Raw genomic sequence first — 28,000 nt, forward strand, 5'->3', positions numbered from 1 at the left:
TTTTACCAGTTAGCTCATACAGACAGCCTCACAGAGCTGCTACCATGGACTAAAAGCTCCATAGGCTGATTGGGCCCTATGTTCCCAGCTTCCTATTTTCCCAGCATGTGTGTCTCTGGATATAATACATCCATCCATCATCAACCGCTTATCCTGCGTACAGGGTCGCAGGGGGATATAATACAGTACAATGGAAAATATCGTCCTATCTTTGTAGTTGCAAAAGAACAAAGGGAGATGGACTTAAAAATCTGTTAAGTTACTTCGGAGCTATCGACGTCTAAAGTCAAGAAAATTTCAGGGTGTAGGTTTCAAGGAGGCTTTAAGCTGTACGTGGGTGATTTTAAATTATTGACCCAGGAAAGCGTACATTTAACATTTGACCTAGACCAAAATGCATTGCTGAGAACATAAAACCCTTTGAAAGGTCTCCTTAATGTGTCTTATTAAATAGATATTGACCTGGGGAACATAGAGCCCTGTTTTATGCAAGCAGATAAATGCTACTACCGATGATGAGTGCTACTATACTACCAGGCATTACTAGTGTGTGGCAGTGAACACAGAAAAGTGTGACTAAAAACAGGATAAAGTGTTTTGTGATTTACATTAGCACATATGGTAATATACCTGCCGCCTTGTATTGTAATACACCTGAAAACGGTCAGCGCCAGTTTGCATCAGCACCTGATAAAGGCATCAGATCTCAGCCGAAACAGAAAGAGGACGCACACTGGACTTCTTCTCTTTCATCACGCAGAACAGCAAACACAGACAAAAGAGTGGCACAGAGCAGACAGGTCCAGAGTTTTTATTATTTGGTACCCATGAGTAGATAGCAGGTGCTTGAGTGTTTTGGAGTGCCAGTAGTTATCTTACTGATTGAGAAACTAAAAGCACACAACGCCCTGAATATGTTACATGCATAGTAATGTGCCCATATAATAATAAAGTGTGCTTTTGGATAATGGAATTTAGCCAATTTACATCTACAATGCACCCTGTACATAGTGTCATAGTTTGTGCTGAGAATAACATTTGGTACATCGACTCGAGTTAAGCATCTCTCTCTACCTTATAATCAAGAGGTTATTGGTTTATGATAATAATGATAATTATTAATATGACCTGTACAGTGCATTGCAATGACTGTAATAGAAAATAATGGACGATGACTCATTCAGCAGTCTGTCAATGTAGCAGTCACTGGCCTCATGGGGGAGCTGAGACAAATCTCCTCAGTCCAAGCACTTTCTGTTTCCAGAAGAAGTTCGAAGCCACAGTGGAGCACAGAGGCCTCCATGTTCAGTGTGCGGCAGCCATGACAAATATTGTTCCCAGTTGCATGTCAGGGCTTTGATGTCCGTTCACTGAGTTTTGCTGCTGCAGTTCAGGGCTTTTCCCCATCTGTGCGCCGTCTTTGGAGAGTCAAACCATCTGTCCCAGAAGTTAAAACTCCATTATGGTCACATAACATGCACCATTTTCCCCATAGTCATTAAAACACATGAAGATTATAAGGTGGGGAGTCACGGCATACATTTTGCCAAACAAAAGAGGGCAGGTTTCATTGCTTTGAGAAAACAAAAGATGATATATTCATGCATTAAAAAAGAAACAAAACATAAATGATCCCATATTGGGCTGCAGACCTTGAAATATCTCCACGATCGGAGAACAACTAGTTTTGACATCATGTCCTTCGAAATGATGCGAACACAGTTTAACACAGTCTTTTAACACTCTGTTGCTGGTCCTGTGGTTTAACCACCACTAGATGGACCTGTGGCACTGGAAAATTTAAAAACTACACTATAGTAGGAGCCCAGAAAGCAAGTGGATGCTATATGCACACTAGAACTCTGAGTAAACAGCCATATGTGCCATGTTTGTATTGATGCTTTCCAGTTATTCACAGACTTTTGGAATTTACTAATTTGACTGTGCAGCCTTAACATTTTGGAACTTGAAGCCTGGAAGTTGTGAAAGCAGTGAACCAATTTGCCAACTGGATTAAATTCACCCCATTACAAAGCACTGTTGTGGAAACAAAATTAATCCTCAGCAAAGACATTTGGATGACACGTGCAACGGTGCAGTGTGAATGCTACATTAAGCCCTTATGCCAGATTTTGGAATGTAATGAAGCATGGAAACATTGTTATTCAAGGTCACCTATGTGGGGTAGGGTGGGGGGGGGCAACTTTGTATTTTTGACTAGTGCCAAAACTATTTAACTGACATGTCATGTGCTTTATAAGGAACAGATATAATAGAAATGGATATAAAAAGAGGTTGGATATATTTCAAAAAAAGTGGTCTCACACTTTATTTATTGCTGACTCCCTTGTGATTATAGAGACATATGCAAAAAAGATTGTAGATTTGTGTCTGTGTTGATGTGCCTCTTTGACCTTTTTCAGCAAATTTGACTGGCCCCAGCTGTTAACCAATGCTAAACCAATCAGTTCATTGCAAATATTGCAGAAAATATATTTTTTCTCAAATAATTTTGTTATAATAACTGATATATGTTTAACTATCCAATGGACACGTCTATAAAACAAAATGGACACATCTATAAAACAAAGTGTTGAAAAGAGGGCAGCCCTACTCTGAATGTGCTTGTACTGTATGCTGCATGCCATGTGTTGTGTTGGTTGAGGTTCCCCTTGTCAGAATTGTCTTTTCCTCAGTAGTTCTGTTTGGGTCGTTCACACCAGCAGGCCCAGTGCTGCACTACCAGTATGGCAGCAGTCCTCGGAGCAGTGTCTGAGAGCCTCCGCAGCAGCCCTGTCCAGCCCAACTCCACTGTCTGTCCCCCTGCCCCGGCCCCCGTGTGGCGGTCACCCCTCCAACAGGGTCCGGCAGTGCCCCTCCAGGACAGGCTGTGTCAGGATGACTGCATCAGGCCTGTCAGCCGCTTTCCCGTCAATGACTTGCCCTAGAAGGTCAATTAAAACGAAAACACATTTCTAGACTGAGATGCTGAAAATACTTTATAAATCACACATCTCTACCAACAAGGTGCTCTTTTTAATCTAAAATGCTTGGTTGCAACCATTCATGTGACTAGCATGTTATCTTATTCACAAATACACATCCTAGTACATGTATTAAGAGCCATAACTGAGTGAAATATGGTTATAATTGCAAAAGCCATTGATAGTGAGCCAGCCAGTGTGGTTTGTGATATGAACAGCCCCAGCTCCAAATGACTTACCACACTGCGGGTGAACTTCTCCAAGGAGGTGCGGCGGCCCTGTTCAGTGTCTGCTGGCTGCTGTTTTGGGAGGGGGAAGCAGGGTGAGTGTTTGGGTCAGGTACGGGTGTTGACGCGGGTCGGGGGTGGGGGGTGGGGTAGTTAGTGAGGGGAAAAAGGGGGTCAAGCATTGCAAAAATGAGGGCCGGGGACAATGTGGGAGTTGCATTTTTAGGCAATGGCGTGGGGTCAGTAGGCCAGCAGAAGGAGCAGTGTCCAAACGGGAAAGGGCAGAAAGGCTAGCATGAACAGAGGCAGCTGTGATTTCCTGGAAAGCTCCATATTACACAGTAACAGCTAAATGACTGTTCAGCTGCGCAAGTCTTAAAAATTACACTTATAAACACTTATATACTTTCTGTCATATCTATGCTGGTAATCTCTATTGACAGCATGACTGTTGTTCCTCTTTCACACAGCAGTTTGTCCATGTTTGGCATATGATGTCATGTTTTTCGAGACTGTTCACTTGACATTTTACATAATTTAGCAGTTTCCCTGCACCTGCGTCTTCAGCACAGTTGTTATGCCTTTTGGGGGCTCTATTAGTATCCCATGGCAGCCTCTAATTGCTTATCACCAGACCTTGTTAAGAGCTGCCAAATGACTTTAACATGATCCACCAGCATGTAGCATGTAAGTGTTATCGGATTACCTTAAAGCACAAGTCCTACATGTTGAGCTGTTTTGAGTTGCTTTCCCCATGTTATAAAACCTCACTAACTAGTGTTGGCAGAAGCAGAAGCAGCAATACCACAGTGTAGAAATACTCATTCTAATACATACATTCTTTCAAAATTTAAAGTACAGAAGAACCAAGTACCAAGTACCAAAGGTAAAAGTAGTCATTATGCAGAATGGCCCATTTCAGAAGAATATATATAAAAGTATTGCATTATAATTATTGATACATTAATGTGTAAGCAACACTAAAGTTGCAGCAAGTAAAGTTGAGGCTAATTTGAGCTACTTCATATATACTGTCAGGTAGCTTTATCTATACTAGTACAACACTCTTTCTCATAGCTGATTATATTTTGTATCTGCAAAGTAACTGATTAATAAATGCAATGGAGTGAAAAGTACAATATTTGCCTCCAAAATGGAGTATAATGCAGTCTAAATACCAAATTCCTGGATATATAGATATACAGTAGAACCTGGGATGTCTTTAAAATCATAAAAAAAAGAAAACAATATGAGAAATGCAATAAGAGTAACAAATGCTTGTAAAAAGAAGAAGTGAGATAGGGGTCATTTAGTGCAGCTCACCTTCTTTCTGGCTAACAGGAGGTCTTGGTAGATGTTGGATCGCAAAAAGCGTGCATAGCTGTCACTTTTCATTAGCTTGAATATGTGCTCCTGCAACAGAAAGAAAAACTGATGAGTGTGTGTTGACTGGGTGAGAACGTGGACTGAAAAGGAAAAATAAAGACAACAAACAAAGGAGGTCTGATTATGGTAATGCTATGAGGAGGTGGCGATGCAAACTCAGCATGCCGACATGAACGCCGGAGTCCTGTGAGACAGAGCTGAGTAATGTCCTGCCAGTGAGAGGCGTTCCACGTCACACATCGCCAACCCACTTTGAACCAGAGGAATCCACGGTAAACTGACCGAACAACCTATTCATGGCATTACTCGCCTCATTAGGCCCTGGCACAAACACACTCCGTCATTCTTCTTCGCTCCTCTCTCTTTCTGTTCCTCCCTGCCCTCTCATTCAATCACTTGTGTAACATGAGTGGGGTGGAAGGGTTCAGTATTTCTGTGGACAAGTGGATGGGAGAGGAAATAAATGGCTGTAGTGTGTGTGTGTGTGTGTGTGTGTGTGTGTGTGTGTTGTAAACAGGGATGTAGTGGAGGGCAATTCCATCTGAATTCAGTTAAATTACCTTAAAAATAGAGCCTATATATGCTTTTAAGGTTAAATAAAGTTATATATACAGTTATATAAATTAAAATGAGGTACAGAGGAGGTGTTTTAATGAAAAAAAATATACATGAATTATTTTGTCACTGCTTTCTGTCTGAAGGTTACTTTTTATTTCCCACTAAATCCCTTTCTATGTAGCACTATAGAGGTATTGGCTGTACTGATGTATACAGGCGCAGGTGTCTCGGGACTGCATGTGTCTGGTGTTCATTCAGACTTGTGCGAGCGTGTGTTCATGCGTGCGTGAACATGTATAGTCACATGAACTCATCCATGAGGAACAAACAGCACTGTCCACCTGAGCATCCTCGTAGCTGTATCGTCCAGGGTCTTTGAGATTCTGGCTGGTGCGCTCGTAGCTGTGAGAGTCCAGGTTGATGGAGCTTGGTGCTCCCTCAGCCAGAAACTCCTGCCAGATCTCCTGCGCCCTGGAGGGCACTTCCTGAAGCGGCCGCCGCTTCAGGTCCTGCACTGCTAACCAGAACCTACAACAGCATCATATCTAATTAAAACATCACAAAACTATAACATACAGTGTAAACATTGACAGTTGAGCTGCCTGTTTTGATAAATTCATTCTTATAGAGATGAACTAGGAATATTTCTACAATATGTAAACGTACTTGTGAATTTCTACTTATTCTTTTGGGTAAAAACAGCAGTTACAACATGATCATAAGTTTTACATCTAAAATTGTAATCAGAAAAGTAACAATAGTTCAGTCAGGACAACTTTCATCAAAGAAACTGATATTTGCGCCACAGTAAGTTGTGTTTTGTGGTATGGCTCTTTTTTGGGATCTCGAGAGTATACCCTGCAGGTTACTAGCTGCTTGCAGAGGAAGCAGCAAGGGCAGGCGGGCTCTAGCGTATAACGCTATGCTTGATTTGTTACATAACTGTGGAGTACATTATTTCCGTGTGAAATGTAGTGGAGTAGAAGTCAAGAGTAGCATAAAATGGAAATACTCAAGTAAAGTACAAGTACTTCAAAACTGTACATGATTTACTTTTGGCCACTGCAGAAAGATGTTATAATCTAGATTGATCATCAACCTTGTTCTATTTTTGTTTGGTTATAATATCTGCAGCAACTGCATTATCATGCTAAAATATCCCACAAACCATTCCATACTGTAGAGGGACAGAAAAGTACTTGAACCCAAAATAACGAAGGTTTTGGGGCTATGGAAAGCTGTAAAACACAACACCGACATATTCTCACCTTTGAAGTTTATGTTGCAAACCTGTTAGCAAACATTTGCTCATTTACACATTCAACAGATACGGAACAGCATTTGCATTCATTTGGAATTATAATATTTATGGCCACCTGATGAATTTAAGTCCAATATTCACTCTATTTTAGCTCTGTTTTTGGCCTCCACCACTCCACTCAGTTCATTACAAAAATATTGACTATAGCCACTTTAAGAAAGGCATGAGGTACAATGAAAGCCTCACCGCAGGTTCTCTGAGCTGAACTCTGACTCCAGAAACTTCAGGAACTGGTCTCGTCCTGCAGGATCTTTCAGTGCCTCCTCCAGAGAGAAGCCCCATTTCTTCACACGCTGCTGGCTGGGGTCACGACTGCTCACAATAAAAACAGATTAGAAAAGGATAGAATATAATAGGATAGAATAGAAACGAGTGGTTCATTGTTTACAAGTCATTTCCCCTGAGGGTCAGAACATAGTCAACCTTTGGGAATGCCAGCATTAGTTCTCATTTTAGACAAGATACAAACAGACAGATCCCTCCTAATTCTGGACAACAAAAGTTAATCAGCACCGAGACCTTTACGCTCCACCTGACCTCAGCGTTGGTTTAAAGCATTATGAGCCCCTGGTGAACTCTCAGTCCGCATCCCTACATGGCCCCTCCAGCCTCACCTTGCCTCCAAGTCCCAGAAGGAAGAGTCGTCGCTGAGCCAAGGGTTGGAGGGCTCTGCGGCAGACACAAAGGGGTCATATTCCATGAACTGCTCCGCGTAGCTCATCAGACTGTCGGCCACTTTGGAAACCTTCATGCAGTGTCTGTCCAGCTGGACGTTCAAGAAGGTAATCTGATGGAGAGGAAGAGAGAGTAATGAGGAAGCTAAATAAGGAAATAGCCCATCAGTCTGTGTCCCCGACTGGCGTTATGATGGATGGCTGAGGCAGACTGGTGCTAACAACCTGTGGAGAAGACTGTCACACCGTGAGTTACCTCCTTCTGCACGTCCTCTTTTGTGGGCTTCCTGGTCGGCTGGGAGCTGATGTGGATGGGACTCGGCTGGCTCTGGCCGTCATCTGGTACCCCATAGACCGACTAGAGAAGGCAAAAGGGGAGACGTAGTCAACCTTGTTTTGTTTTTGATGCCAGTGGGTTTTGAAAAACCATGACAGACCTATAGAGCAGTTTGATAAATGTCAGGTAACAGTTGTGGGACCAGTAGCACAAATGAAGATACCAAGGTCTCAGTACTGTGTTTGGGTATTTGGGGTTTTATTGACCTGAAGAGGAGTTTAGATTTAGGTTTATATATATATATATTTTTAAATATATATAGACAGTATTCAGATAAAACAAAATTTGTAACCTTTGTAAATAGTTATACACTTTATAACTAAACAAAAAATGTATATACTGAAATTGTCATTTTATATATTTTTTTAATTATTTTTATAACAAAGCAATATATACATTTAGATAGTCAACATAAATGTGCTATTTAAAAACTTCTCACAAAAATGACATATTTGCTGTATACAAATATTTACTAAAAACTATAAACTAATCCAAATATGTATACAGATTATTTTAATTTATATTTGATCGTATTCAAATGTTTTATTAAAATTAGATTTTAGAAAATATATTTTTTTATGACTAAGCAAAAAAATATACTGATCATTTAGTATTAAAAATAGCAACAGAAACTTTATAAATCAAAATATTTTACAAGAATTAAGAATTTTATAAAAATATTTCAATAACTAAAAAAATGCATTTATATTTTTAGTATTTTGGATTTTTTGTGAGAAAACAAACAAACAAACGTTTAATTAAAATATTTCATTTACTGTGTACAAGTAGGGAATACTGGAAAGTAAGGGGTTTTGTATTTCTACCCACAAGAATTATAACCTGGCACTGTGGAAAAGGCTCAAAACATTTAAGGAGATAAAACTGTACAGAAAATGGCTAGTCAAAAAAATCTTCAGGAATGGAGAGTTGGGTTAATGGCTATGGCCCTTTGTGGGACGGTCTTGTGATAAATTAAAAACCAGTGTTGAGATGATAATATTAATGTTTAGAAAGCTAAACTGTCATGTATCACACCAGCTTTATCTTCTCTCCTCACCTTTTTTACCCTGTGTGGGTTCTTCTCTCTTCGGCACTTGCGGATGTCCATCTCTGTGGTGTTGACACAGCCTGGCTGTGGGAGGCGGCAGGAGACAGAGTGTGTTTCTGGGTCAGATAACAGTGTTTCTCCAGCATGTATAGTCTGCGCCTGTCCTCGTCCTCGCACAATACAGTGCTGTTTTCTTTATTCAGCAATGCCATGCTCACAAAAGGCTCGTATGCAAAGAGACTGGCACCAAATCTGATTCTGCCCTCAACAACAAAACATGGCTTTCAGCAGTGTGGAGCTGAATCTGCTGTTTTCAGGCTTTAAGTGCTAAAATTGTCTACCTACATAACAGTTGTTTTCTTTCTTTCTTCTTTGTTCATTGCCATGCTTACACTGCATCATTTCCTTACTTAATGCATTACTCCTTTCCTTTTCATTTTTACATGACTTTAGTCCTAACTCACCACTGGACGATGGACGTCCCAGAATGCCCTCTCCTGGCTGTCCAGGATCTTCCTCTCTGCCTTGTCTTTCTTCCTGTCGATCCTGTGGACAGTGGAAACGGGCCACTCAGATACAGAGCGCACACCTTGGAAATATCTGATCAAACACGATAAATTAACCCAGAATTAACTTATACACTCTCACAAACACGCACACACACACACACACACACACACACACACATAGAGGCACACGTACATGTTAATACCACTGACAAGCCAGACTGGAGAGCAAAAAGCTGAAGAGTGTGGGTCTTAACCTGTCTGCTTGCCTCACTAAGCGATGTCTGGTTTTGCCGCTGGTGGGGCCAAGTTCTTACATAACTGACATTTACTCATCGACCCTTGTTAGGTATTGTTTACTCCCCAGATGTAAGAAGACTTTCCACATCACCAACACTTGTACAAAACAGCAATCAACAACAGCACGACTTTTAAGATTTTTACAGACAAAAGACAAATCCCACTGATTTCACATCAGTGCTGTGCTTTTGAGATATTAGTGGTGTGCTTACACATGCAAGCCACCAGATGGAGATCTTACTAAGACATAGAGGTTAGGGAGAATTGTGTGTTTCATTCCATAGGGGAATACTTGCTGTATTTAATGCATGTCACCCTCCAGTCAAAGCAGGGCTTAAAAACAGAGCATTGTTAATGAGAAAAGCATTGGCTCCACACCCAACTGACACTGCATGCTGAAGCATTTTCTCTTCCTTGGGGGAAAGTATGAATGTATAAACCTGATTTCATCAACATCTCACTATCCCTGCAGCTCTCCTACTGTAAGTGTGTCATGTTAGAACGACACTTTCGTCAATAGGTGTCATGTTCTGACTCACGTGTACACGCACATACTCACTTGACTTGAGCCTCAGCTTGCATAAAGATAAACTCCCACTTCCTGGCGAAAGCCCTCTGCAGCCGGGCGAGGTTCTCCTGGAGGAACCAATCAGGCGTAGGGGAGACGGTTATTTGAATTCAAGGCCGTTGGATGATTACATTATTCATTCACTGTGATGGAGTGCCATAACTTTGGATTACCGCTGCTGAGATGAGACGACGTCTCACCAATGTGTCCTCAACAAGTTACTGAACTGCTGCTACCACACAGAATTTGGAGTTTCATGTATAGCCTCTGTTTTTGTACACACTATTATTTATTAAATCAGTGTAACAACTGTAACTAATCACTGTATTCTTAAAGGAATAATTTGACATTTTGGGAGAGTTAAATAAAGCTACCACAAAAAGCCAGTTAGCTTAGCTTAGCATAAAGACTGGAAACATGGGGAAAGTTAACAAAATTTGCCTGTGCCTCTAAAGCTCACTTTCTTTAATCCGTACTAAAAATAAAGAGTAAAAAATACACATTGTGGTTTTAGTAAGGGTTATGTGCTGGACAATTTTTTGGTAAGGCCCAGTAACGTCCTGAAGTCTTGACCCTTATTTTGTATATATTAAACTAACAAGATACTACATGTTAATTAGTGAGCTTTAAAGCTGCTGCTATGAATATTTTGTTAGCTTTGGACAAAGCCAGGCTAGCATTTTCCTCGTTTACAGTCTTTGTGCTAAGTTCAGCTAACCAGCTGTTGGCTGTAGCCAGTTAGCTTAGCATGACAGACGTGAGAGTGGTATCAATCTTCTCATCTAACTCTTGGCAAGAAGGCGAATAAATGCAACTCCCAACATAAATATTCCCTAAATATTTGCCTGTTACCAGGAACAATATGGACTTTCGAAATTATAAAGTAATTCGTTTTATGTGGCTAAAATTCTGCATGTTCTATTTTTATCATCTGTAATGTTGGAGGCCAGCAGGGGATGGTTACCAACAATGGTCACAACTCATTCCACAAAACCATGAGCACATTGAGTGCAGCATTGCATGATACATTTTGCTTTACAAGCTCTTCAAAGCTCCATAATAAGCTCCATACACATATGAAAGCTGTATACTAAACTGTGACACACAACCAAAACAAGCATCTGTCAAATTTACAGTACATGACCTCATTACAAAGAGAGAAGAAATTCTCAGTACCAACTAGTAGGCATGTTAACAGTGAGAGCAATGAGGCCTGGAGGCATAAAGTGACCTGAATAGGAGAGAAAGGAAGTCTGCTGGACAATAGTTGCAGAGTAATTTAGAATATTAAAGTGCAGTGCATCACTATTGTGTAACAGCAAGAGATCAGCACTGCAGTAATGCCCCTCTTGAGACCGTATCGATTTGCTGACGCCAAGTGGGCCTATAGATACTTTTGTATATATTTTGGAGCCAGTGAATCACTGCATTGTATTCTGCCAAATGGTTATCATGAAAAAGAAAAATGACCTTTGATGGATTTATATAAAAGTCTGTAATTTGATAATGGCTTTTTGCTGGGAAGAATGGATCTTGGCATTTCAAGGCCCCAGAGGACACTGTTTCAGCTCTTTTGTGAAAGAAAACAGGAAATTCAGAGTGTCATCATATTATGATATCATTGAACTGGGAGCTTTCTGGCAATCGTTAAACCACTAGTGTACTTACAGCTTCATAGTCAGCTAGCTCGAGCCTGGCCTTATTCTGCATGGTGCGCTTGCACAGGTAAATGGCTGGAGGGGGAAAGAGAGACAGAATGCGATATGAAGACATTTTTTAACTGCAAGTCTAAATTGTTTTCCTATTTTATTTTAAGCTTACATGTATATGTACATATGTTTCTAACAGCAACATGACAATTCTTCTGTGGATGTACATTGTTTTTATTTCACACTTGCTTTGGCAACATCTGTTTCCCATGCCAATAAAGCCGCTTTGAATTGAAAAGCAAGAGAGAGCAATAGAGTTTGTCAGATGGGTTATCTGCTTTTTAACTACAAAATAAATACGCAATATCTCCAATGGATGGTGCTCTCTTTTTTTTACTGAGGTCTCAGCTGTGTGAACCAACACTAATGAATGGAGCAGGCAGGCAATGTGTTGTCTTCTGAAATAACAAGCCTTGAGTGAATGCCATGCAGAGAGATGTGGAGATGTGCTCATATGAATGACTGTCCTTTTATTTTGTTCGTGCTAATCTTGTCCTGCAGGATTCTCAAGGCCACATACATTACAAGGGACGGCCCTGTGGATCAATACTCGGTGAGTGTCAACAACAGATCAACAGTATGAGTTGGGTTTCAGCTCTGGAGGAAGAGAGACAGCCGAAGGCATTAGCGAGACTTTGCTGGTTTGGACAAAGAGGCAAAATCTGAGAGACAGCATGTGACTCACCATAGTCTGTGTTCTCAGGCTCCCAACAGTTTGAAGGCCAGAAGTATGGAGACTGATGAAAACAGAAGGGGATGGAACAGAAACAGATTTTGTTTATTTACTCATATAATCAGCATTACATTCTTTTCTAGATAAACAATAATAATCTACAATATGAATGTGGGAATCTCATTTCTCCCACCACCCACGCTCCCACTGCACTTCCACGCAAAATGAAAAGACGACTCTTTGATGATCATCATTGATGTCCGTGTGCTGCACATAACTATCTGGGGAGCAATGGTAGCTATATTCTCTCTATCCATAGTTTAATGTCTATTGCAAATTATATCACACATTCAAAGTTCATTCCCAAGTCCATTAATAATAGATCGCTCACATCTATCATGCATTCTTAATAAGAAGGCAGAATTAGAAGTTGGCGGTACACATATATCATTTCCACTATTACTCATAACGGTTATTAGCCTAAGAGCAAAAGGCTGACGCTGATGAATGTGCTTGTTTGAGGGAAATTAACAGAAAGGTTAACATGCTGTCATTCAGCATTATAATTGTCATTTTAACTCAAAAGATTATCTATAAGACTTCACTGCATGCTTAAAACTGCAAATTTGTGACAAACAACACAAGACAGTTGTCATTAAATTTGGGTCTTCTACCAGAATAGTATTTATTTATAGACCAGCAAACAAACATCCGCCTGTCACTAATCCTTACAGCGCAGCTATGTGGTCTAGCCAATACATTTCAAATGCATGGTGGACTCTTTTTAGATGTTCTGATGACGTGGGCCTGTTGCATCACGACATCAGAGGGAATATTTTTAGCCCCCGCTGAATGAGCAAGTGTGACACATACTGCCCTCCCTGCACAGGCACAATAATGGCTTTTAATCTTGAGCAATAGAGGTGAAGATAAATGCATTTGGAGTTAGATGAGGGGGAGGAGCAGGCGGGTGACAGTGAAAAGTGCAGAGCCAGCGTGCGCCAGGGCCAGTGCTTCCCATAGCCGGATTAAGATGCTAATAGTCACAGAAATGAGTCATTGCGGAGCCATCAAAGGGACCTGTCAAAGTTCATGCTGGATCAGATGGAGCAGAGAAAAAAAACATCCCTCTGACAAGCTGCATGGCTTCCCTGAAGGCATCGTTCTGCGGCTCACCTCCTGCTCTGATGCAGCGTCCAGCAGGGATATACAGTATCGACCTTGGTGTGAGTAATAGGCTTAGCAAGGATTGCACTCGTTAGCATCACACAATAAACTATCCCTCTGATATACTACCATCATCTTATTATTCTATACTCAAAGGCCTCCTAACACATATCTTTCTGTACCTGAAAGCGATAAAGGGTTCCATCATCTTTAAGTGTCAGGACGTGGTCAGAGATGGGGAAGATGTAGCCATGGGCAGCGATCAGACTCCCAAGGTGGATGGCTTCAGCTGTTGACATGAGGGAAGGCACAGAGACGGGAGGGGGGCATGATTCAAAATTGCCTTTCTCTTCAATTGAGCTCTTTTGTGCTTACAAGTAATGACAGATTGCTCAGCAGGCATACCTGGATCCTCAATGGAGAGGTTTTTCATCAGCCACTGAACAATTTCCGCCCCTGGGATTCAGAGAAGGACATTAGTCAGAAGTGACACACAGTTTCACATCTGCAATAGTTTAGACAAAAGGTGCAATCCACAACCACTAATGAGCTTTGGGGAAGTCTTTGTGATTTGTCTCTATGGGTCAAGGCAATAGGTGTCTAAATATAACATAAGTCCTTCCTCACTCTTTGCTCCTGGACAGCACAAAATTTGGCGCAGACTTTGTACTTGGCAGAGGCTGCTGAGAGAGATGGTGAGAGCATCGGCCCTGGGGGACCCATGTGAAGGAGTGACTCAGAGAACAACCTCTGGGAGAGCGGGAGCAACCTCCTCGTCCAATACTGGTGACTCATTTCATACACAAACGCATGAAGGAGTACAGTGCATGCATACACACAGAGGGACACAGACAGAAATGAAAAAGAGAAAAGCAGCTTTTCTGTGGTTTCACACCACAGGCAGCTTCCTCAGTGGCTGCGGTCTTACTGGCAAAGACATTATTTGCCTCTAAACGTAGTAGCAGAAATTTAAATGAGGCCAAAAGGTCATATTTGCTTTAATGATTCTGACTCGTCGGTTGTCTCTAAGTCCGCTCGCTGAGTGAGACAACAAAACCCCTATACACACACACACACACACACACACACAAACACAGCACACAGAATTATCAGCTGCATGCCAAGGACCTTAAGGAATCAACACACAAGGACGAATCACACACAGCCATGTACAGTAAACAAGCATGTACACACACACATGTGCACACACAAATCCTAACCTGATACTACACTGGGGATCTTGGAGAGGAAGCTTTTGACAGTCCGGATGGCCACACCGCCTGCCTTCTCATCTTGGATTCGCGTAACTATGTCTTCAATCTGTTGGGAGGCCAGAGAGAGATTGTGTTAAAGGTTCAAATATAAAAACAATACAGTTGGGGTTATTTTTTGTTCTATTTTGTGGACATCACAGTGATAGAAAAGACAAACATCTGATGTAAGACCCTTTTGTATTCTCGGCCGTCCAGAGTAGATTAGACTTGGGTCAGAGGTTTAATAGTTTGCTGAACAAATTTTTATGGTAATGTAGCGGCACATTTGGGAAATTTACAGTATTTAGCTGTAAGAAGGGCCTCTGTAACACGCGTTGGTCAATTGAAAAGGGCTGTCACAGCTATTCCCCAGAGGAAGAGATAAACATCACACCTCCGACACAGCCAGAGCCAAAACACATCACACATCAGCAGCCTAAAATTAGGCCCAGCACGGTACAGCTCGCCATCAGACACTACACAAGGGAGAGCACACATACGAACATCCAGTCACTCCAGGGTTTGGGCACACATACAGAAATCTATAAATAGAGTCCTTAATGCGCAAACATACAGAAACATGTTATTTACTTACTAAAAATCGGTCCCTGAACAGATTCTTTATGAGCATATGTGGTCACCTCACAACCTGTATTGATGTGCTCTGTTGCATGATGGATTCTCACCAGAAATCAAACTACAATCAAAAACATCCTGATTTGCACCCTTGGCTGTATTATCAGCAGCCAACCATTTGCAATACAGTAGCTGCTAAGGTCGCTGCGAAGGCTATTAAATTCTTTATGACTCCCTAAGCATCTGTCTGGTAAGTAAGCACACTCAGCTGCCCGCACACATACACATATGTATATGCACACAAGCACACACACTGCTTCAGTATGACAAAGCTGATTAGGTGAATTTAGAGGGTTCAACTCATGGGCTCTACACATTCCGAATTTAAAGAAGTCTTTTCTGTTGCCACCTCATCCCACCCAATTCACAGTTGATCACAGACACACTACATTACACTGTGCTCCAGGTTGGGCCATTCCAGGATACCGCTGGTCCCTCTCTCCCTCTTCTCTCTTTCTTCCTTCCTCCACTGTTCATTCATCATTTAACACAGCATATCTGAGTGAACTCCCACCACTATAGCAGGCAGACAGGCTCTAAAACACTGAATAAAGTTGTGTACTGTTTATGCTTATGACATTGTACTTGTTTTCAGTTTTAAGCCTAAAGCTGTAGGAATGGCGATGTTGAAATATCTCAACAGCTATTGGATGGATTGCCATTAAATATGGTAGACATTCATGTCCTCCTCAGGACATGACCCCATGTAGCAGCGTCAGGTCAAAATTTGAATGCGTTCAATACTTTGGTTTATACAATAAATATATGCAAAACTAATGACATTCCCATCAGGTTCAGCTGTAGCCTAAATTGTGTTTAGTGCTACTATGTTAGCATGCTAACACACATTGTACATGCTAAACATTAGTATGTGAGCATTGTCACCATGAGGATGTTAGCATGCTGACGTTAGCATTTAACAAAAAAAATCAGTAGGCTACAGCCTCTCAGAGCTGCTAGTGTAGCTGTAGACATTTGCCATTATCCTTGGTCACTCAGACATTTTGTATATACATTATATGTGTTCTGACAGATAGAAGACAAATGTGAACAATGTGTATATAAATATTTACATTTATGCAATTCTGAGGTTTTAATGTGCTAACAGATAGAGTATGCTGGATTTGACCACTATTTTGGCCATCCATTGGAGGTTTTCAAGCCTTTGTTTAAGTGTTTTACATCAAAGACATAATATATGCCCTCAACCCATTGAAATTTAATTCTGCAACATTTTGTGGCCTTAAAGTGATTGTCCACCAAGAATCTACAATATCTTTTGAAAACGCGGTAAGTAGGGTAAAGCAGCATGCTACGGGACATTTAGTCAACCTCCATTACAATCAAAGGTAATTGTCCTGCCTGGCAAAGTATTAAATGGATGATTCATATTGTACACGCGCCCCATAAATCTACAACAAAACACCCAGATGTATGTGGATATGGATTTAATAACATACATTATGCAGAGCAGAGAGGAAGGGGAAGAGCACTGCGTGGTAAGACAATTACCAATCTCTCACCATAAGCTTGAGAAAGTGTCTTGGCATGAATTATTGAACATCCACTAGGGAGAATTACTGCCTCAACTCTTGTTGATAAATCTCTTACAGGAGGGGATGCATCTGCCCTCTGTGTTGTGAACAGAGCCTTTAGTATTTTAGGCCTGCTTTCGCCTACATGTAAGCAGAGACAGTTTTACATGAGCACAATCAGGGGCACAGCAGATTAGCACTGACACATCATAAAATTTTCCTTTGAAGACAAACCTTCCATGCAAAACAACAGGGGAAAAAAGCATTGAAAGCAGCTCTGTTCGATCCAGCTCTGAAGGACTCCCCAAATCCTCTGAGACACAACAACATGGAAAGGATTAAGTCTTTTGGTTCTCACATGATAATGGACTTTTGACTGGATATAGCAGGGTAGAAAGACAGACTCATTATGTTCCTATAGGATGGCAGCAGACAAGAAGTACTTTGGCAAAGCTACAGAAAGTACACATCATATCTCCTGAATGTACAAGCTAATGGTGTTTGCAGCTTGGTGTGGAGGGTTTTTGAGAGCTGAAATTTGCTGCTGGCATGCGATAACAGCACTTTGCCCCTCGCCACCGGGCTCTATAAATGATTATCAGGAGAACACTTGTGTATCTTGCCACCTTATGTTTGCATTTTACTGCACACATGTGTGCAAATTTGTACCGAAACATGGCTGTGTGTTTGTTTGTGTATGTGGTCATTTGTCCACCTTATCTTTTATGGGTCTGAGGGCGGCCCTAGCACCCTGTATGGCCTCTGAATGTGAGGGAGCAGCTAGAGGTGAAGCAGGATAATAACAACACCAGTAAATAAAAAGCATTTACTCCATATTACTGTCAGGACATGCCTGGATGCTCTAATGTCTATACAGGGGTTCTTAACCTTTCTGGCAGTCTGACCGCTTTTTGAGGTTGAAAATATTTCGCGACCCCCCCGGTTACGAACCACTGGTCTACTATATGATGACACTACTTCCTGTAACATGGTTTTGTAATTGGGACTTAATGAAGTGAAATAAATAACCGTGAAGTAAACGCAATGGCAGACAGGCTGTAAGTATGGAAACATTCATTTCTCCCACTAATTGAAACACTGTGCCCTTTTTCCAAAAATGGCCAGAGATGAAGCTATTAAAAACTGGCCCAGTCTTCAGAAATGAGACAGCTGCTGCTAAAAGATGTATCAGGCGGTAATAGGGCCATTAATGATTCAGTAGACATCAGCGAGCTCAGGCACATGTGTCATTGTTGAAAGACGTTCGGGTCTGTGAGGAAAACGACGGACATCCAGGTGACGGGCAAAAAGATACATTTCTTTTCTGGAAGTAATTATGACATGTCGCTGAGAGCTGGACGAAGATGAAATACTGGTGAGGCTTTGAAAAGTTTTCAAGTTTGCCAAGTCATTCTCAAACACCTGAAGCAACTTATTCTTCTTCTAGTGTGTACATGAAGTACTTCCCAGGATTCAGTTGTGTTTTAAATGTACTCAAAAGCCATATATTATCAGAACAGAAAAACCTGTATTTACTCTTCTTTCTAATGATTTCCGTGAGAAAATCCTACTCTATAATCAAAGAACAACAACAACACAACCATATTTTAAATGTACTAGGTTTTATCAGGATTCATTATGCATAATGCTTATAAATGAGAGCTGCTGGCTGGATTTTACTGCTCAGTGGAAATACAGCAGCAGCATGACATAATGTTCCTAATATTACAGAACAAGGCCTGTGCTCTCTTCTCATTCCTCTGTTTGTTTTAATCTAGAGAGAAAATAATAACCCCAAGTAATAGGAGACGATTTAACTAAGTCTAAAATACCACAGTGATGTCTCAAATATTTTTCAGTTATATAAAATAATCAATACCTTACCAGGATTCTATGCAGTTCCTGCACTGTAATCCACTAGAGTCCGATGATATATGAATTAATCTTGACCTAGTAACCTTTAACGATAAATGGTAATAATAGTAGTAAATTATTTATATTATTTAATGTTAATTTATATTATAATTTATATTAATATATTAATCATCTAACCTCAGCACAGATTCTGTAAATAATCATAGTTGAATGACTTTAACAGAGGTTTGGGGCATTGCCAAGGCAGCTGCAAATGTGTATTACAAGTTTTTCTGGTTTCAAAAGGGTCAAAGATAAATTAATTTACAATGAGATTTGCATTGTGCCTTATGTCAGAGGCTTTCGTTATTGTAGTCCTGAACCAGGAGTTCCTGCTTCACATATAATTCTCTCCGCTGCAGCTCCTTCACTCCATCCCATCATCTAAACTCAAGACCACATTGGTCTCCACACTGACCATGGACGTATCTTCGGACTGTGAACACAAAGGAATTTAAACACACTAGAAGTATGCAAAAATTATGTGCCACAATGTGGAAACAATTAAGACTACCACTTTGGCCTTCTAATAAACCAGTTGTGTGTTGAGAGAGAATCCTCGTCTCCTCAAGTAGACCGTATGTCTGGCTGGAGGCAGCACGCTACACTTTGTGCTCCAAATCCTAGACTTTATGTGTTTGTGTTCATGTGTTTTTGGCTTGGAGAAACAAGACCTGATGCTGTGCCTTTGCCTTACAGTATGTCTGCTGCTTTACCTTTTAATTTACCTTAAGTCAGCAGCTGTGTCAATTAGCCTATATGGAATTCCTCCATCATATGAACTGCTTTTTATACTTTTCATAAATCTCTTGCCTTAAAGCTCTACCAAATAGCAAACTTTTGTATATTGTTTGAAATTGCTGACTGCTGCAGGGTGTACCTTCAACTCTGTTCCTTCACATAGAGCAACTGTGGCTGTACTGAGCTGGCTCATAGAACAGTAGCCTTCCCAATGCCTGCTTTCACTCGAGTGTGTGTTGTCAGAAGCAGTCTTATTTATGTTCCCAGACATTTGTGGGCTAGTAGGACACCACTACCATAGTGACCTCCCTTAGCAGTTGGCCTGCAGCCTTCCTTTTAGTGTACTTCTTTGTTCACTGTAATTTTAGATTTTTTGAAAGTACTTGTGGGTTTTTTTTAAATGTATTTTTAGAGAAACGAAATGGAATGTATATATTTAAATATTTTTTTCCGATAGTGGCTCCCTGTGATGGACTGGCGACCTGTCCAGAGTGTACCCCGCCTTTCGCCCATTGTCAGCTGGGATTGGCTCCGGTCCCCCTGTACGCAGGATAAGCGGTTGACGATGGATGGATTCCTATAGTGGCATTTTATTTATCTTAAAATAATTATACATTCCTGTTTTTCTGGCTAAAACTGTGTATTCCCATGATTCAGACAGCAATGGACTTCACATGACAGGATTCACAACTTGGATAAATTTTTATGATAAGCTATTTTGAATCTTTTGATCGGTGGACCCTTACAGAATAAAGGAATAAATAATCAAGGAATGGACACATTCAGACTTAACAAGCACTTCAAAGGTAACTTGAGTCAGCACTTTTTTTCTTTTCATCTCCTGTACCATGCAGGTTACACTGGTAAATCTATAAGAATTAGACTTTGGGGCTTGTTGTTTCCTTAATTGAATTGAACGATCTAACGATGTGTTGCATGTTCATTTTGACATATTGATCATACATTTAAACATTAATAGGCTATTTGTATTAACGATCTAAGCAGCTTAGAAGCAGCTAAAGCAGGCGACCCAGCGGGGTTTAAGAGGTTTTATACATCCAGAGAACTTCTATAAAAACCAGACCAGGTGTTTACTGGAGACCTGCGTTTATTTGTCAAAATGTGTTGCCACACCAGGGCTATGGAGGACAGATCCTGACATAAAGGGAACTAAATACAGAAATAATTAAACGCTCAATAAATAAATAAACATCTGATTTTTTATTAATTCTCCTTTGTAAAAATTACCTTATTTATTTATGGTCTGTTATAGTCTTAGTGTGTTTTATTATTTTTGTCTGTTTTATTCTTCCTTTGCATTTCTACCCTATTTATTTCCCCAATGGTATTTGTTTCTGCCTGTCCTTGTTACATTTCTTTATGCATTTCTGCCTCATTATGCAAATGAGGAGGGGCTGTGTCTCAGAACTTCTCGCCTATTTGTGGACCAGTTAGATAACAGAGGTCAACTTTACATGCACACATCAACAAGCTTGCTCCCCACACAGTCACAAGAGATGGCTTCCTTTAGTGAACTGAAGTGATTAGCAACTCTATTTGAGGAAAATATCACATTTCAGTTCAGGTTAACTCTGACTACATAAAGATTTAAATAAAGCATTTTTTCTGTATCGAAGTACTGCAGTTGTACATTGAAATACCTTCCTTTCTGATAGGAAGTCTTCTTGAAGTGCTGTAACAACACATTTCTCCTTAAATTCGGATTTGAGTTGTGGACAACTAGGACCACATAAATTAAAAATGAAACATTTCACTGCCTAAGTCAGCTATAACACAAGGATTGTTCATTAGGCTGCATGCTGTACAGTATTTGTGGACATACATCCTGGAGTTCATTGACAGTGTCTACAATTAATGAACATTGAACAGTGATCATCAACAGATGATCTGAGCCATTCATCAGTACATCCTCAAAGACACCTTTGGATGTAAAGGCAACTACTTTACTATTAATGAAAACTGACTCACAACCATCTGATTCAGCTGTCACATTTTTTTAGATACAGCTAATCCAGAACAAAGAGCAGTGGCACTGGGGCTGAAAATGTGCAATTAATGTAACTGTTTACAACAAATACAATTCATGTTCTCTCCTTTTGGTTTGCAATATGCAAGTATTAAACTTAAAATTCTAGGTACCTACTAGTTAGAGTACTGGTAAACAGTAATGAACAGTTGATATTAAACAATGACATCATCTGGCAGCTATTAATTCTTTGTAGTGTTTTTCTAAATAGTGATGTGCTTCCAAAATAAAATACTACTTTCTATAAATACAAATGATTTTGTCCAAGGATTTTTATGCATTTCTTCTACTTCACTGCATGATTTAGAATAATAAGTTGAGAAACGGGTCTATTCTTAGTTCATCCTGCACTGCAGCAGCTAATAAAGCCCATTTAATCACATCGCTCACAGTAGTGACTGTAAAAATGTTTCTCATTTAGGCAGGCTGGAGCAGAAAACAACTTACTTTTCTCAAGTTATACAGTATTGTGCATATGTCACATATGTGTGGATGGATCAAACACAGCTAATCTTAAATGTTAAACTAGAGAGGAGCCTAGTAGGCCTATTTATTTTCATTCTTTACACACACTACACAAGATGATTAAGCTATGCAGACAGTTGTTAAAAAAAAAATCTTGTACCTTCTCCACTTGTTATCCTGTAGTTACACAGTAATATTAGGGGTGTGGGCTGTATTAAAAGACTCCACCACCAAACATCAAACATGGCTTAATAGCAATCACATTTAGCAGAAGCATGAAATTCAGCTTAATAATAACTGTCAAGATTCCACGTCCACGCGAAAAAGAAGGAAGAGATGGCTGGTAGTACTGTCTTCAAATAGAGTTGCTAAACACATCAGTTCACTGAAGGAAACCATCTCTTGTGACTGTGTGAGGAGCAAGCTTGTTGATGTGTGCACGTACAGTTGAGCTCTGCCGTCTGACTGGTCCACCAGTAGGGGAGAAGTTGACCCCTTGAGACACAGCCTCTCCTCATTTATATAATAAGGCAGAAATGCATAGAGAAATGTAAAAAGGGGAGACAGAAATAAATACCACAGAAGAAATAAATAGAGTAGAAAATGCAAAGGAAGAATAACAGACACATATATAAACACATACATAAATAAATACATTTAAAAAAGAAGTAATTGATAAATAAAGTTGAAGATTATAACGGACAATAAATAAATAAGGCAATTAATACAAGGGTGAATAAATAAAGAAGCTAATTAAAAGAGATATATACATTTAATTCTCATTGTATAATTTAATTACTGCCTATTTATTTGTTTACTTTATTTTTTGTGCATTTAATCAGATGCTTACTTATTTATGTATTTATTTCCCTTTATGTCAGGATCCGTCCTCCAGCAGGCCAGTAAACGGGGTAGGCGGCTATTTGGGACTCGGCTATTAATTGAATTTTTACAGTATTCATTGCACACATTCTGTACTGAGCTATAACTTGTTGGATGATGTATTAAGAAGTAACTTCTCCAAAGTACACAACCTGTCACACAATTCTTTCTCGAGTGCCATTTTGACCTCTGCGCCATACTGGGTGCATAATTAAGTAAGTTCCAGCTGGTGTGTGCCGCCCTGGGGAACGAGGTGAGAATAAAGCCTGCTGGACGCCCTCCTCCCTCGCCACCCCCTCTTCTTCTCTCCTCCCCTCTGCCACCGCCATCCAACTCTTTTAGCATGCCAAGTCATGATGAGGGAGCTGTGAGAGCTTCTCTGCTGGATCTGACACAGCAGGGAGAGACACTGACAGCCGCACAAGGAGCAACACCGTGGTCTGGAAAAGCCCTGCCAGCCCAAGTGGTGATGGTTGGAAACTTATATTGCTTTGGAGACGTGTGAATGCATCACATTTGCACACACTCGATCACACACTGACACGTCCCTATTGTCATGACTGTATGAACACGTGCACAAAAACAGTTTCTTGAAAGCTCATGGCGATTCTCATCAGATCACCTGCTACGTCTAATATTGCATTTCAGTGAGGCACCAACTATGTGCTGTTCTGAGAGAGAAATATTCACTGATCCATTTCTACTCCAAATTGCCTCCATCTCCACGGGAATGCCCTACAGGGAAAGGCTTTTCTTTCCTGCAATAAACAACTGCTTTCCCATCAGACCCTGTAGCTGAAAAACACTCCAGTGAAGCCGTTTTCCTTTTTGCCAATACCTTTCATATGTAATCCCTGTAATCATTAGTGGTTGTGGATTGTAAATGCACTACAGTTAATTGTTTGAACGTGGAGAAAAGGCGCCCAATTCATTCAAATCTGGGCTTTCTACATCATTTCGGGAAAAGCCTGCTGATGGTTGAACGCGCGCTCGAGCCCATCTTTCTTTTGTTCTGCTAAATGGCTTCTTCCGGTTTTCTTAAGGATGAAGCAACTAGTTAAGAGCATTAGGAAGCAATCCTGTCAGTAAACATATAAACAATCCACTGCAGCGATTAGGATTTATTCCCGTGAGCAAGCCCCCGCAATTACGTCCCCATTTTCTGTCACATTCTGTCCTCAAGTCAGGTGTTGCCCTGTGGATTAATGCAGGATTTAATCACATACCAGGCATTAACAATCTATTTAGCTCGAGTAGCCATGACTTAATAGAGACCTTGTCCTGACAAAGAGGCCCAGAGGTATGAGACTGTGCGAAGTCCAATTAGCCACTGCTTGATTGCCCAACCAGCTCGAAACACACTCAAATCCAGAAGTGTTCAACTGCAGTGCTGCACCCCACTTTGAAGCAACCAGACACATGTGTTGGGACAGAGAGTGTTGATGGGGACGTTTGTCACTTGTTTGGGCCAGTTGAGGATCCCTTATGGTAATTGACGTGGCTACAATGTGGAGATTTTGGGGATGGGTGTGTGCGTGTGTGTGTGTGTGTGTGTGTGTGTGTGTGTGTGTGTGTGTCAGCTTCGATCCTCCGTCTCCATGGCAACTCAGTAGAAAAAGGAGCTAAGCAATTAAAAGTTTGTCAAGTTCGGCTCCAGCATGGGCAGGAAGCCAGCCTGACTAAATGACAATTACAGATTGAGCTCTTTGGACGGAAGGGATAATCTTGTTGTCTGTGTTTTCAGACTCTCTCTTTTTTAAAGAGGAACTAATAAGTTCCTTTTATGCTCCTCCAAATCAAAAGGAGATACTTTAAATCAAAGCTTTGGAGTTGGCAAAATTCTTGTGAGCAAAACGCAGATGGCCATACTCAGGAGAATATAAGCCTTCCCACAAACCAGCGTGACTCATCAGGTCACCTTTCTGTTGATGAGACTCAAGGAGGACAGAAAAAGATCATCTACCCTCTTGTAAATGTCTGTTGTTAGATACTCCACGGGTTGCTAAGGGCTTGAGTGCAGGGAAAACAGGAGTCTGCTGGCCCTCTGAATAGATAGTCCACTCTAAAACAAAGTGCCCTGTGCAGATACAGGAGCTACTTTTGAAAGAGACACTGTCTGAAATGAAGGCCATCAGAAGCCACACATTCGACTGGCTGCTTTTATAAGGTTTTTTACTCTGCTGTCGGTTTTCTCATCACTGTGCTGCTGTTATGACGTGTCAAAAATGAACCGCAGCTATAACAAGCCACAAAAGGTCATTTTCTCCGGAGAGAGAGGAATCACATTACCTGCAGTTCCCTCCTCCTCTAGAAGATTTACCTAGATAATTTACTAACAGCAATTTACATGCAGGGGGGCTACTTTCACTGCAAACACCTCTCACACCAGCTGCATTTTGAGTATCTGTGGGCCTCTGTAAAGGTTCAGACCCTAATAGCGTTCAGAATCCTCACAGCCACTACTAGACTGTAAGAGAAGCAAACAAAGGCGATTTGCATGTGGAGTAATGAAAAAAACAACAGAGAGGTAGAGGTGGGATGCGACAGCTCGACGTGGAGAAAGCTAACAGATTGTACAAGGCGAAAAGCATCTGCTGCTATCTGCCTGATTGTCAGTTCCAAAGTTCTTTCCAGCGAGGGTTTTCTCTCATGTATCTGCTTTTTTGGGGGGGTGGGGTGTCTTCTAGTCTCTCAGTCACCGGAGAAAACTGCGTCTCACTCTAAGTCACATTGTGTTCACTGTTACGCAAGACAGAGGTAAGCTGCAAAAATGTAAAAGTGGAAATCAACAGTGGTGTGACATGGACGGGTGAGAAGCAGGATAACACTGTGCTATTTTTAAGCATGCGGGTGAGGATGTCCCTATGGGAGGCCTCAGACTGGGCACAATTCTTTCTGCTGCTGCCAATTAAGGAGCTCAGTGGCTCGTGGAAGCTTCTTTTACACACTGTTGCTGTCTGTGTGAAAGAGGTGATACTTAATGTGAGTTCAGTTTAAATCTTTCCCACTTTCTTGATGGATATATATCTTCATTCGGGCTTCCTATCTGGGGCACTGCATCAGCTGATCATGTCATATTATCTGCAGCAGATTGGTTTGAGGTGGTAAAACCTCAGGACCATCTGTCTATCTTTGATGTTGGCGTCGTCCCCTGACATGCTACTCCTGCCGGTCCCATTCCTTAAGGCCTGGTGGTAATTGGGTTACAGAGCGAGAGGAAAGAGGAGGCGTCATCAAGTCCAGGTCTGCCTCGTCCCCTCCCAGGGCCCACAAGCCTGTTCTTGATGTCTGACACACAGGAGACAAACTCTCTCATCGCAGAGTTTACTCATCTCCGCGTAAAGGAGAGGAGAGCTTCAGGAGTCGACAGCATCACTCCTTTTTTTCAATATCCACACCAGATTCTATTTCAAATTGCAATACACAGTCAAAACTAGTCATTCCCCTTGCACTCTAATCAATGTGTTCTTCTATTGAAGCTTTCATGCATGACATTTGATAGGCCTGTTTCAACGCCAAACGACATGGCGCCAGCATCCGAGGTGGTTATTTGAGATGACAAGACGCGTTCTCGAGTAACAGTAAAATGCAAATGGTGGGCAGGGCCGGCCTCTCCCATCTGTGCCCAGCTCCATCCATTACAACACACACAGATGGTTCTTTAGCCTGTCATTAATAAACAGTTGACTGGGTATGAGTGTGCAGCATGTAGTGGGACTTCACAGCCAAATGGTGCATCACATCTTAATCAGCTTCGGCAAGTTTAGATATAAACTAAATAATTTTATGTCATCTTTCCATAACAATATCTGCTCCTAATGTCTTTAATGCCTCAGCTCAAAACGATAACTGTTTCTCAGCTTCATTCCTTGTGTGCTCCTACGCTCACATGCAATCAGTGAGTAAGAGAAGCCCTTGCCCTCTCAAGATTCAAGGCTTCTCTGGCATGGCTACAGATATAAGAGAGGATATTTTTATAGCCCCACTATGTATGATTAAGCTCGGCCCCTTCCCTGTCCTTTCCACCACGGCACAAGTGTCACTCGTACACTGCTGTTACTGCAGACCTCACGTCCCTATTACCTGTGGTGGCAAGGAGTGTTACTGTGACAACAGGAGGACTAAGTGAAAAGGGCGGCTGTGAAAGAGAGAGGAGGCGTAGTGGAGCACAGGGGTGACAATCCGGACCCTCACAGATCTTCAGAAAATCGCACAGCCTGCTGTCAGGCAGCAAGCTCACCAGCAGTTGTGTGTAATATGGATCAGCATTAGGATATTTTTCTTAGAGCACCTTTTCATGTGCGGTGAGGTGCTATGAAAACAACTCTGTTCTCGCTGGGTGACAGATCTCCAACACAGGCAATAAAACCTTGTTACTTCCAGCTTGCAGGTACTGGTAATGAAATTCGGGCAGCTAAAATGACAAGTGGAGGCAAAATCTCATCTCGTAGAGCCACAGGGCAGCAGGCAGCGCCACACACCTGTAATGGGCTTTGCTGCACTCAGTCCCTGTCGGGATGACTCGTCTTCCTGACAAGGGCCTGCAGAGGGCGTGTCAGCAGTGCTGGCCTTTGTCACACTATCATATGAGGTGCCCCTAGGGACATTATTCAGAATTACCATGCATATACATGTACTTTTCCTCTCACATACACATATGAAACCAAACTCATTCACATACTATACTGAAAAGCTCACACACATACAAGTGAAATGCTCTCACACACACAACTGAAACACTCTCACACACACAACTGAAACGCTCTCTCACACACACATGTGAAACGCTATCACACACACAACTGAAACGCTCACACACACACAACTGAAACACTCACACGCATACAACTGAAACGCTCACGTACATACAAGTGAAATGCTTTTACATACACTACTGAAACGCTCTTGTGGTGTCCGAACAATAATGCTGCAATGATGTGTTGAGAGGAAACCCGCTTGACACTGTTCTTGATCATAAAAGTTTATTAAATCAAAGAGTTCAGCATCAATTACAAGCTCTGCAGTAGCTTGGAGAGTGACCCAGCCCGATGACCACTCTGTCTCTCTGT

At 41.2% G+C, this 28,000-nt stretch overlaps 1 protein-coding gene across 3 annotated transcripts in view; it reads right to left on the bottom strand.

Moving 5' to 3' along the window:
• Nucleotides 1–795: 795 nt before the first annotated feature.
• LOC123978540 (regulator of G-protein signaling 6-like) overlaps nucleotides 796–28,000 on the bottom strand; it is a 46,400-nt gene continuing 19,195 nt past the window's right edge. For 2 of the 3 annotated variants that reach the window (XM_046061808.1, XM_046061807.1), the window contains exons 3-17: nucleotides 14,679–14,778; nucleotides 13,864–13,914; nucleotides 13,641–13,747; nucleotides 12,304–12,355; nucleotides 11,578–11,642; nucleotides 9,901–9,977; nucleotides 9,000–9,135; nucleotides 8,545–8,619; nucleotides 7,407–7,508; nucleotides 7,091–7,263; nucleotides 6,663–6,788; nucleotides 5,497–5,683; nucleotides 4,535–4,624; nucleotides 3,224–3,283; nucleotides 796–2,944 (exon numbers count right to left, since the gene is read on the bottom strand). In XM_046061808.1, coding sequence (XP_045917764.1) covers nucleotides 2,894–2,944; nucleotides 3,224–3,283; nucleotides 4,535–4,624; nucleotides 5,497–5,683; nucleotides 6,663–6,788; nucleotides 7,091–7,263; nucleotides 7,407–7,508; nucleotides 8,545–8,619; nucleotides 9,000–9,135; nucleotides 9,901–9,977; nucleotides 11,578–11,642; nucleotides 12,304–12,355; nucleotides 13,641–13,747; nucleotides 13,864–13,914; nucleotides 14,679–14,778 — 1,452 coding nt within the window. In that variant the 3' untranslated portion in view covers nucleotides 796–2,893. The remainder of the gene's footprint in view (nucleotides 2,945–3,223; nucleotides 3,284–4,534; nucleotides 4,625–5,496; nucleotides 5,684–6,662; nucleotides 6,789–7,090; nucleotides 7,264–7,406; nucleotides 7,509–8,544; nucleotides 8,620–8,999; nucleotides 9,136–9,900; nucleotides 9,978–11,577; nucleotides 11,643–12,303; nucleotides 12,356–13,640; nucleotides 13,748–13,863; nucleotides 13,915–14,678; nucleotides 14,779–28,000) is intronic. The other variant, XM_046061809.1, reaches the window with a different exon arrangement.

Source organism: Micropterus dolomieu, linkage group LG11 (genome assembly GCF_021292245.1).
Source record: "Micropterus dolomieu isolate WLL.071019.BEF.003 ecotype Adirondacks linkage group LG11, ASM2129224v1, whole genome shotgun sequence".
Lineage (NCBI taxonomy): Eukaryota > Metazoa > Chordata > Actinopteri > Centrarchiformes > Centrarchidae > Micropterus > Micropterus dolomieu.